The following is a 12643-nucleotide window of genomic DNA, read 5'->3' as shown; positions in this document are numbered from 1 at the left end:
AACTCGCGCTGAATCATGTTTGTCGCTAATCCATCGCAAATTAGCAACGAAAGTAGCGACATATCAGTTCTATCGCTAATTAGCGACTGAGATTATGCGATGGATGATATCTGTCGCTAATTCATCACTAAATCTGTTTACCGACGGATTAGCGACGAATAGCGTTCGTCGCCAATCTACGTTTTCCTTGTAGTGAAATAACTATTTTCGAGTGTTAATTAGGGTCATTACACCCTCAAAGAAAAATATCATTGGCAAAGACAAAGGCAAATGGGCCAATCGAGAGGTATAAAGCTAGATTGATAGCTAAGGGGTACAATTAGTGTTTTGGCATTGAGGGTGCCAATGACGCTAGTTTTCGATGTTCTGAGGGATGTTTTACAAATCTGGTGCCGAAGATGCGTTCAACATGGTCCTTTGCTAGTTTTGAGAGAAAAAATGTGATTTTTTTAGTCTTGAGAGTCTAGAAATTTGTGGGCTCTTGATTATTGAAATCCTTGAGAAGCATACATATGTGTTGCAATCGGACGGTCCAAAAGACTATTCCTGCTAAACAAACCCATTTAGATCACACCTGTAAGGTCAGATTGAAGAAAAAGAAAAGAAAAACTGATCATGATTTGTTCATACTTGAATGTATTAAGAAATGATTGAATTCATTGTCCTAGGAGCTAGAGAAACATGGTATATGATGTTCTAATGGTTTTTTATTGCCACCCAGGTTGGAGGTAGTTTGATTGATGCTGTTTCAGCTGCTATTCAAGTATTGGAGGTATTCTTGAGGCTCTTTAGCTTGTCCTTATCTAGTTTGTTAGCTCTTGTTGGTAATGCATCGTTAACCTTCTTGATTTGTTTGGGATTCTAGCCATTATTATTTGATGAGGGTATTGGATGTATAAAGTGGTGTTCATTTAATACCCTTTCTTTCCTTACAAAGATGTACAAATTCATCTGTGCCCCTTGGTTTCTTTTTTTGCTGTGTTTGGATTAAAGTCCTGAAAGTGAGTTCTGAAACTCATGGCTGGTGTAATTATTTTCCGACAGGTGCAATAAAATTAAAGCCCGTTTAAGTTTTTCTAAATCAATGACAAAAAAGATTCTCATGAATGCTTTTGTCAAATCCAGATACTGCCTTATTTACTACAAAGAAGGTGGGAAGTTAAAGCCTATGCCACATGGACATGCTGAAAAGGAAGTGAGACATGCCATTTTTGTGTAGTTTCACATTAAGAATGATATATTAAGGGACATGACATGGACATAAGTTGACTTGTCCTTGTGACAGAGATTAAAGCTCATTTCTAATTTTCTAGTTACCATTAATTAGTAAATGTTTAGGCAGTTTGTTGAAATGAGAGAACAGGATCAACAGGTGGATTGTTATTAACAGCAGAAATATAAGCCCATTTTTCTCTCAGTGTCTTTTACAATGCAACGACGAAGACAAGTTAATACTGTTAATTGACTAACTTTTATAGTTGGACTTGTTTAACTTGCTTTTGACTTTTAAACCTCTTAATGTCAAGAGGAGTCCACAGTGCTCTCTCTTTTGACAAGTTTTAGGAGTTGATTGCTTGTTGGTGCTGAGTTTTTTTTGCACAGGCTTTATTTTCTATTATGTGTCCTTAATCATATTTTCTGTGAAACCAAGTTGTGAGGGATGAGGAAGAGTTCACTAATATCATCCGATATGCACAATCTGGTTTCTGATAACAAAGCTCATTGATATTCCAAGAATACCAGGTTAAATTTGTGCTAATGCAACCATTGGAAAACCATGTTTTGTCACTGATGAAAGATAGCCGGCCAAGCTTCAAAAAGTTGTAGTTTGCCTTAGTTAAATGGGTTCGACTAGGATTCAGAAATTGCTCTTTTGTTAATCCAAAATATACAGCCGTTTCACTCTTGCGGTAATCTTATGGTTCTTTTGTTCTTTTTTGGAGTGGTTATTTACTTACTCTCAATAGAATCCAAAAAAGCATTATTTTTGTCATTTGTATGAGTATTTTTCAGTGGAATTAGCAAAAGGATAAAAGAAATTCTGGGAAATAACTGCTTCACCTCTACACACGGCAGCTGATTTTTGTGGGCACTTGTTTTTCATATACAACATGCTGTTGCACAACAATGTTGGCCCTTTGTTTCTTATTTAGCCACTGCCACTTTCTTGCACAAATAAACCTAGTTTTTGCAAGCTTTGTATCTGTGATTGTGTTGGGTCTCAGTATTTTGTTTTATATGATGATCCAAGCATGAATGTTGGAAGAGGATCAAATTTAACCGAGGATGGTCATGTAGAATGTGATGCTACATGGAAGGAGATTCTGGAGCTGTTGGAGCAGTGTCAGGTATTGCTTATAATGGGACCTCACGAAGTTGTTGTGTAGAAGTGCAATGTTGATATTGTATTCCCCAGTTTAGTTGTGCCTTTTTCACTGTCTTTCGTTCTGCTGTGTTATGTTGCACTACTTATGAATCTACTGGCTGCCATATAATAATGTCATTCTTTAATATCTCATAATTTTTTCATGATTTATAAGCTCAAAAAATATAATTTTTAAATTATATATTTATATTTAATTGATAAAAAATCATGGAAAATAAATAGATATAGGGTGACATCAGCTGGGTCTGGACGTAGCCTAGAGCCCGTTGACAAGAGCTAATTGAGTTAATTATAATTTGAGAAATTTTTAACCTTTAAATTCGAGCAAAATTTACGTTAAATTCAAGCGAAATTCAGAAACAAAATTGAGTTTAAATCAATGTTAGATCCGCCTCGGAACGTAGATCTCGTAGGAGACCTGCTTTCTTGAAATCAGATTATGGTTGAACCAAAAAATGCATTTTTTAAAAATGACCAACATCTATTTTTAAACTTTTTTGGGGTTGGATCGGACTAGATTCGCTCCATTTAATCTAAGTTAATATGGATCTGAACCCAGTTTAGGATCCATATTGACTAGGATCTGGTTCAGTTGAGATTCAATTGGATTTTGGATATGGATTTGAATAATAGATACATAATCCATCCATGGCAATTTTTAAACTAAGGTAAATTTAAAATTTTAAAAAACAACTTTTAAATTAGACTAAGGATGAGGTAGAGTTCTACTACCCCATAAGGACTTCTAGAAGGGGACATCCCCCTAGAATATTCTTATAAAATATAAAATAAATAAAATTAAATACAATATAAAGATATTAAAGTATCTAAATGGATAAGGGTGTAGAGTTCTACACACAGTAGAACTCTACTCTTAAAGAAGATCATCTAGAAGGGGACGTCACCCCACCCCCCTCTCTAGCAAAATTTAAACAAATATTAAAGGGGCTAAAGACCTCTCTCCCTCTAGAACTCGTGTTCTAGAGAGAGAGAAAGCGAGTAGAGAAAAGGAGAGAGGAAAAATCGTGTGGTTTAGGGAGAGAGAGAAAAAAAGAGGAGAAAAGGAAAGAGAGAATAAGAAAAGAAAAATACAAACATCCATTGATTTTCTTTAATTTTTTCGATCTTCGATTCAAAGTACGGGTTTCTCTCTTAATTCATATGGGAAGGGACTTCGTATAAATTGATTCAAGCATGAGTTTAGAGAAGAAAAAGGAAGATCCGATTTCAAATATATATATATATATATATATCTGTGTGTGTGTATATTTCAAGTTTGTCGATTTTCATGCTCATGCATCTTAAATGAATATATATGTTTTAGACTTGTCGATTTCATTAAGCATGCATCTGAAACTACATATGCAATTCAAATCTATCGACTTTTCTATTCATGCATATGAAAATAGGCATGTAAATCAAATTTATTGATTTTGTTGCTCATGCATATGAAAATATGCATGTAGTGTAGATTCGTTGATTTTATTGTTCATGCTGATAAATATGTTGTGTTTGCTGACCCATGTACATGAATCTAATCATGTACATGGATCTGGCAAGCAGCTGAGTATATTTAGACTTGGTCGATCCATGTACATGAACTTGTTCATGTATATGAATAAGACCAGTTGAAATATATTTAGATCTGGTCAGACCAACTGAAATATATTTAGACCTAGTCGATCCACCCGTTAAAATATATTCAGATATGGTCAATCCATGTGCATGAATCAGATTAGTTGATGTTAATTCATGTCTGGCAGATCCATGTACATGAATTTGACCAGTTGTTGATATTTCATGCTTGGTCGATCCATACACATGAATCTAATCATACACATTCAACCAACTATTGACATTTTATGATTGGTTGATACATGTACATGAATCTGACCCATGTTTGATATTTTATGGTTGGTCGATACATGTACATGAATTTGACCTGTATTTGATATTTTATGATTGGTCAATATATGTACATGAATATGATCCATATTTGATATTTTTTTATGGCTCGATACATGTACATGAATATGACTATCTGCCTGGTCGATACATGTACATGAATCTGACCAGCAATTGGTTACTTTCTGACTGGCTGATCCTTGTACATGATTCTGATCATGTACATGAATCTAACCAGCACATTAAATTTGCTGCATAGCCGATTTGGGTACATGAATCTGACCATGTACACAAATTTGATTGACACTTGAAAAGTTCTACATAACTTATTTACATACACAAAAATAATCATGTACAAGAATCTGATTGAAAATTGTATGTTTCTGACTTGGTACATAAATCTAATTCTAAACTGATCAGTTTGTAATTATGCATATCATACACGTGCATCTGAATATAATTAGATGTTTGCATGTCTGTGATCATATGTATGTTTTATTGTTTGTATGCATAAATTGATCATGAATGGTGTGATATGCAAGCTTTCTATTTGCATGTGTATGAGCTTGGCTAAATGTGTATTTTTGTGTGTGTTTTGAATGTGCATTGTGAACATGAATTGTGAAATTGTATGTGTTTACATTCACTGAAATTTTGCAATAGGCATAAATTATTTTTTGAGATATTGATGAGTTGTCTGGGTTGTGCAGCACACAACTTGCCTTAGGCGAAGAGCTACGTAAGCCTAGTGGAAGCGAGATTAGAGTCGTGCATATCCCATGCACGCTTAGCACAGCAAAATATTAGAAACGAGAGTCAAACGGGTCAATAGAGTGGGGCAATGCCAATTGTCGGTGCGAAGAGCCTTCAAGCCTACAAGGTATGGGTGTGTCTCCTTCCTGTGATGACCGCACAAGCAATCAATGATCGATATAGCCAATTACGCATCCGAATAAGCATCATGGACCTTAGAGTAAGCATCGAGTTTCAAAGATGCACCAAACAAGGGATATATTGCATTTTGGCACCTGTGAGCCTCGCGAAGCACAGTGTGCGCCCCACAGGAAACACCCCGCTATGATGGAGAAGACCTTTTGGTCCCCAGCCTAAGCCAGTTATTAGTTTGGCGTAGTGAAGCTCCTTAGCCAAAAGGAATCACTGTCGCTCGACATGCAATCGTCGAGCCTCTCGTAGGGGTACGAGATTGGGCTGCAAGGCGGGCGACTAGAGTGGGCCCCGTGCATGTCTATTGATGCCTATGGAGAATTTGCATACTCGTGAGCACCTGCGTGCACTCCAATGTACTACTCATGAGATATATGGATTACCCACCCTGGACTTCACGGTGGTGCACCGATGCAAGTCAAGAGGAAGGTCTCCTATATAAGTGTAATGGGCACTAACCCCTGCCAATAGGAGAAACCTTAATATCCCTTGGAAACACATCATTTTTGTTCTCAATGGAGTTTTCAAATATAGACTTCATATTTCATCGAAACAACTACATCAGGGTCTTCATCACATATGAATGTGTCAACGATATTTCAATCTTGGATCGATAATTCTCAACGTGCAAGGAGATACGCAGCCCTGAAGTTCTGGCAAGCCCGCGTGAACGAGGACTCACCATAACTCCGTAGAGCCCTCACCGGTCGTCCGTCGCCAAAAATCCACCTTGAACAGCCGCTCCACGTCAGTTTTTGCGGGACATCTAATCCTCCAGCATCTGCACGATCAAATTGCCATGCGTCCTTCATCGGAGATGGCAATTGCTTGCCGGAAGTGGTCAAAAGACCTCTAGTCACCGGATCGCTCGATCAGATGACTAGCCCACTCTAGCTTGTCCGATCCAGTGATCGGCCAAACTAGCCAAAGTAGCTGTGAAATCTCAATCATAGGATGCCTATCAGTTCGAGTTCTTTGTTAACTGGGAAATAAGCAATGGAGTAAAAATTGCCTTCTCTGTGCGTAATGAAAGTGATGAGGTTATTCCTTTGGGGGAATCTATCCTCACCAAGATCTTTCCCAGAGCTTCATACATTGGATCTGGTGATTGGAGCGTTAGAAGGTACCTATAGCAAAATCATTGTATGTTCAACAGCAAAATATAGGCTGCTCTGATGAAGGCAAACCAGCAAGGGAGAGGTCGCAGGCTTCTCCGACTTAAAAGATTTAATGCCATTGTTTTTTTTTTTGAAAGGCAAGCTGGGGTTAGGCAGACCCCTACCAGTTATACAACTATACCATTGGGTTTTGAACCTGCAACGTCCCAACACAAGGTGACGTGTACAAATCCTACCAGACAAGCGGAGCCCCCATTGGTGATTTAATGCCATTGTTGCTGAGCTGTTGTGAGATCAAAGGGTGAGGGTCTTATTCTCAGCTTTGTAACATGTAAGGGTTGCACAGAATTGGTGTGGAAACACAAATTGCCTGGATTGATTCCATCCTATGGCACCCAAGACTATAATGAATAAACTATCCTTTTTTTCCAAAGTGAAACGAAATCGAGGCAGCCAGATCTCCCAGCATGCTTATAAAAAAGAATACTAACAATAAAGTGTTCTTTGTATGCTTCAAGATCTTTGTTAGACACAAGCTTGAACAGGCACCATTACCATCTGAACTAAAAGGCAAATTCAATGTTGGAAGTATTTAAGATGGATTTTCCATATTGCTAGCAGTGAGTTCAAAGATCAAACACAAATGGGTAATTTATCATTGAGAAAAATTTATGCAACCATAGGTTAACAGCATCGGAGAAGACATAAACAAGAGGTTCAAGTATAATGATGAAGCTACAATTGATAGTCATTTAAAAACTCTTTCAATTGTAAGAAACTCCTGATCAATATCCATGAAAAAATGTTATCCCATATAATAATACACTATTATAAAATGGCTAGATGATTTCATTAACAAGAAACTATCGCCCAGCTTGAAAACATATAAACTTCCAATAGTCCAAATTATCATGTGATTAACTGTAAAGAAGACCTTGATATTCCAGAAATATCAAATGTGGCCTTTAACATCAAGGGTTAGTTTAACCCCATCCCTGAATGAAATGGGAACAATACCAAGTACTTTAACCAACTTGCTGATATCCATGGAAATGTCTGAAGGTGAGACGACACCACGGTTAATCTGTATGTTGTGACAAAATGTCATGAAAAACAGTATATAGAACTAGTACCAAACAAATGCTGCACTTTCAAAAAAGAATGCATCTATCCACATGCTGTGTGCCCAGGTGAGAGAGAGAGATGCATCATTGGACAAATGAAAAAATGAAAAACAAAAGACTTAAAAAAAGTAATGCATGAATGAGTAAAAAAAGTGCAACAAGCTTGATCCTAGTTAAAAAGTTACTATCTTGCATCCCAGCAAACAGCTAACTACTAGTGGCCTTCTATTTTCATAGCAATACCATTGTTTTACCAAACAACCTTCAGCAAATGAATATTTATCATGAAGCATGAAAAATTCTAGTTCCATGTGCTAGTATGAACTTTCCTGTCAAGTATATCTCATGGTACATATAATAATAATTATGAAACTATGGTCCGTCAAAAAATTATAGCCAAGATAAACCACCAACCTTCAAAAATTAATTCAAGTAGGGATAATAAGCTGCAAGTCAGTATGGCGTCATTTATACCAAACTGATATATGTGAGCTTTTTCAGAACGAGACTTTTTAAATTATATAACAATAAGAATTTGTAAGTAGCTTCTTAGGTAGTTAGGTTCGCTTAGTTCCTTAAATAATCAAAATGATGATAACATCAAGAACAAAAACAACAATTATCAGAACATGGACCTACTTAATGGAAAAAAAAAATATGCACATGGTGATGGACTCGATTGATAAGGTACAGATGGTAAACAGTAGAATTACCACTTCTATCAACACATCCTATTCTTTTCTGATACATTGTTTCTGAATTGGTGGTGGATTCATCTGATAGCTTCACTTCTTTTATATAGCATATAGTGTTTTATGTGTGTGTGTGTGTGTGTGTGTGTGTGTGTGTGTGTGTGTGTGTTTCTCCATGTATGCATATGTATTTATGTGCAAGCAGTTTTTTGAAAAGGATATAAATTGCCTTTAAATGGTGGCAGTGCAAAACTTTACAGGTTACATAGGGTTAATTGAATTATAGCAAAACTTGCTCCCTAATACCTTTACATGGTAAATGCACTTGAGTGCCTAGCACTGCATGACAATGCCTAGCGCCTACCTTTTCTATTCAAACTAGTTTTCAGTAAAAACATGCTCTCAATAATATAGTAATAATCATTGTAGACAAATAAAATATGATAAGGCAAAAACTAGTAGCTGATATCATTGGTATGGCCATGCTATCCAATGCAATCAGTCAAATTAAGTGGAAAATTCAGTAGTCACCAGTTTGCTAGATTGTTAGAGATCCAGTGCCCCTAATACCCACGACAATATACAATGTTCTCTAGCATGTGTGGAATGGGTTTAAGCAAGGATGACATACAGATGCTGCAGGCACAGGTTTAATCAATGAAGTATCATATCCCCTATGTGCAGCCACAATCTCTGCCATTTGTGCACGTGAAACCCTGTCAGGCCCACCAACATTCAAAACCAATTGCATTTTTTCACCATCTGCAGAAAAAGGGGCAAAAGGTATCATTCAAGCAAATATTAAGTATTTATGGAAAAACTAAGCAAACGTTCCTATAAAATGACTTTTTAGTTTCCATTGATAATTGATATAATGGTATATGCACTATTGTTCCAATGCCAGAAAAAGCACAAAAGTAAATACTGCTTGGTACTTATAATTTAGTTTTTTTCTCCCCTTCTATTGAAAATCAAGCCGGAGTTTCAGCTACTCACATCATTGATGCATCAATAATAGCACACTTTACAGTTTATGGAGATACAATCATTATTGGCATTCTTGGAACTCGGTATCAGATCAGCCTCTTGCGACTTGATGACACGGCCAAGTCAAGTTTTTTGTTTAATCTATTAAAATTAAATAATAAGCATATAAATTATAATTTGATACTATAAAATTAAATTGCCTAAGGTCCCAAACCAATCATTAAGATTAAAAAATATTTGTGAAGTATCATTCTTGTTTAGCTAAATTCAACATCATACATTTATGCGTTTATGATAGTCAAGAATACATAATTTACTTATAGACTGTATCATCTAATTCAATTCTAGCATTCTAAAACATTTTATGACTGACATTCTAATAATTTGATAACATGATTCGAAAGAGGTGCATCTTTAAATACATTCCATGCTTTGACCTCAAAATAGAAAAATAAGTAGTATGTCATTACCAAGGTTAAATGATATAACAAATCTCAGGACTTGGCATAAACTAAAGAACAAACAATCTAAGATTCCGATCCTCTACCCTTTCAAGCATTCCATTTGGTATTGAAGAAAGAGTATAATTGCCTCATATTAAGATTTATGAATCTCTTTCAATTGATTAACATTATGGCCTGTTTCCTACACTCACATGAGAGCAACTTTTGTTAGAATTTCCGTGTGGATGTCAATCACTCATGCTAGCCATCATAAACATAAAGCACCTGAAAGAAAATGCAAAGCCTTATGTCTGCATCATTCAATCATAACTATATGACTCAGAACAAAAAACAAAGAGAAAATTGTTATTAGATGCAATCTAACAAAAGCTTCTAGAGTGGAGAATTTTATATGGGCAACTGAGACAATGATCACAGCATTTCTCACAAACTAATATTTTCTGTACTAACAAAAAAAGAAAGTTGGCTTGGGCAACAGACAAAGAAAAATTGCATCATGGCTTACCTCGTGGTTTGTTAAATTTGATGACTAGGATGGAAGATCAACTGGTTATATGCCGCTCTTTACCTTATGGCAGCATCAAGTTCTTTGAGGGCTTACTCATGAACTTTTGGGCACCGATATCTCTTGGTGTAATTTATAACATTGACAACACATCATGCTAGACATTTGGCATCACTAGAAAACAGAAGAGACCATGAACTTTAGATTCTTCAACATTGTTCACATATTTTCCAATTTTTATGCCTAAAGAAGATGCTTTCAAAAGATATTTCAACATAACTATCATAAACACTCTTTACTTGCTACAATATTTTGGTTTGACGCATAGCTTATATAAGCATCACTTCCAGATGTTCAAACCATTTTCAGATTGAAAAGAAAAAAAAAGTCAAATTCATTTTCTCATTTTTTTGAGAGGATTCATTTTCATATCAGATGATAATCTTGCAAAAGCAGCCCAACTAGGCTCTTGGGTTTCTGGTCGATATCAAAGGTGAAGAATGAGTTGAATATGGAGGAAAAATAAAATGTCACATTGAATTGAACATGCTGCAAGAGGTACTGACTAACAGGATAGCTTATCAACTTTCCCTAAGAGGTGTTTTGACTTTTGATACCTTGGATGTAACGCCCCAAAATCTCGAACTTGTAATTTTTTAGGAGAAATTTAAATGCTTTGCAATCAATCCTTTTTCAGAGTTTAAAATGGCAGTTCAATCAAAAAATAGTTTTTGAAATAACAAGTCAACGGACCTTGGGCGCATCACAGGCGAACTTTTCTTTACACAATAGATTTGTATCTTCATATAAGCATTGAAACCACATAGATTCAAAACAAGGTTTTTGATAATTAAAGTTTATACAAAAGAGGAATTTCAAAAGAAACCCTTATGCAAAATTTCAAACGTGCTTAGGAACGAAACATCAGAGAAAGAGTGGGATCTTGATATCATCACGTCATTGCCTGTCGTACCGACCTAATCATCGCATGTGAAATCCTTTTAAAAATAGAGACTTGGCAATGATGCACAAATTTGCGTTTTTAAATGCACATGTAATCTAAAGTAGTCAGGAATACGCAAAACTACATATTTTATACAGTTATATATGTATATAGAATACATATATATTAAAGAATAAGCATGTGCACATTGCAACGCGGTGGCAAAGTAAATGACATAAAGCAAAGCCCGATGTGCCAAACCACACATCGAGCTAAATAAATTGCGTAAGCGATGCTCGGTGTACGAAACCGTACATCGGGCTGAATAATTTGTGTAAGCGATGCACGATGTACGAAACCGTACATCGGCTAAATAAATTGCGTAAGCAGGAGCTTATGCACATTACAGCACGGCGGCAAAGTAAATGACATAATTTAAATGGACAAAAATATGCAAAAATGTATTCTTGAGTTAAAAGCATATATATATATATAAGTTAGAAATATTCTGTCATTTGTCCTCGTATGCAACTTTCCCCTATCTCAAAGATGGTCTGACTCGCTGGCGATTTCGAGCGTAGGTTCTTAAAGGTCCGTGCCTCGGTAAACGTGTTTCGTCTGTTGTGCCAAAGTGGTATGATGCAATTGATTGCACTGTGTTGTGTTCTTAGATTTTGACAAAAAGAAGTGACGGTTGCATCGCAGTGGTCGAACTTGAACCCAGTTCGAACGGACCGAATCGAGCCTGGCTTGGAGGAACTGAGTCAAACTTGGCACACCCGAGCCGGCTCGGTTGAGCAGGACCGAATCAGGCTAACCCGGTATGGCCTAACTCGAGACGGCAACAATAGTATTATTGTTGCTCGGGTAAGGCAATGGGACGAGGGGTGGGCTCGGTGGTCAGGCCAAGCCCGACCTGGTCCCAACCTTGTGACAAGACTCGATCCTTCAAAGGGGGGGGGGGGGGGGGGGGGGGGCACCGCCTGTCGGCTGCCCCTACCATAGCAGAGGCAGCAGCCTAAGGCTGTTGCTGGAATCGAAAAGGAGGAAAAGAAGAGGGGAGGGTACTCGGCTCCCTCCTGACGAGCCAGAGCGGAAGAAGGAGAGGGTGCTCGACACCCTCTCTCCTGGTTGGGTTGCCGATGAGAGAAAAACAGCAGAGGGGGGGGGGCAGCTTCAACCGCCCCACCTAGTCGGCCGGAGAGAAAAAAAAGAAGAGGGGAGAATGCTCGGCATCCTCCCTCCAGGCAAGCTAGAGCCACCAGCAATGGTGGCTCTGGTCTGCCGGCGACAGATAGAGAAGAAGAGGGAGGAGAAGATCATAGGGGGTGTCGGGTTGCACCGACGAGGGGTGAACAGGGGCTCCGGCGAGGTACAGGGATGAGGCATCGGGGGCTCGGGGTCAGGGTCTCCGCCAAGAGATGTTGGGGGCTCGGAGGTGAGCAGGGGTTCCAGCGTGTCTCCAATGTGAGAAGGGGCTTCGAAGGTGAGCCGACGTGACTTAGGCGAGGGAGGGTCGGGGTCGTGCACTGGCGCGACTCGGAGAAGAGTCAGGAGGGGTGAGGCATCAGGGG

The 12643-nt window shown here is 37.8% G+C and overlaps 1 protein-coding gene across 1 annotated transcript in view; it reads right to left on the bottom strand.

Moving 5' to 3' along the window:
* Positions 1–7122: 7122 nt before the first annotated feature.
* Positions 7123–12643, bottom strand: part of LOC149813264 (NAD(P)-binding Rossmann-fold superfamily protein) — a 38254-nt gene continuing 32733 nt past the window's right edge. The window contains exons 5-6 of the mRNA XM_089991824.1: positions 8802–8932; positions 7123–7438 (exon numbers count right to left, since the gene is read on the bottom strand). Coding sequence (XP_089847950.1) covers positions 7307–7438; positions 8802–8932 — 263 coding nt within the window. The 3' untranslated portion in view covers positions 7123–7306. The remainder of the gene's footprint in view (positions 7439–8801; positions 8933–12643) is intronic.

Source organism: Nuphar pumila, chromosome 16, assembly GCF_984573655.1.
Source record: "Nuphar pumila chromosome 16, dmNupPumi1.hap1.1, whole genome shotgun sequence".
NCBI classification, from domain to species: domain Eukaryota; kingdom Viridiplantae; phylum Streptophyta; class Magnoliopsida; order Nymphaeales; family Nymphaeaceae; genus Nuphar; species Nuphar pumila.
This window is presented reverse-complemented; position numbering and strand designations above follow the sequence as displayed.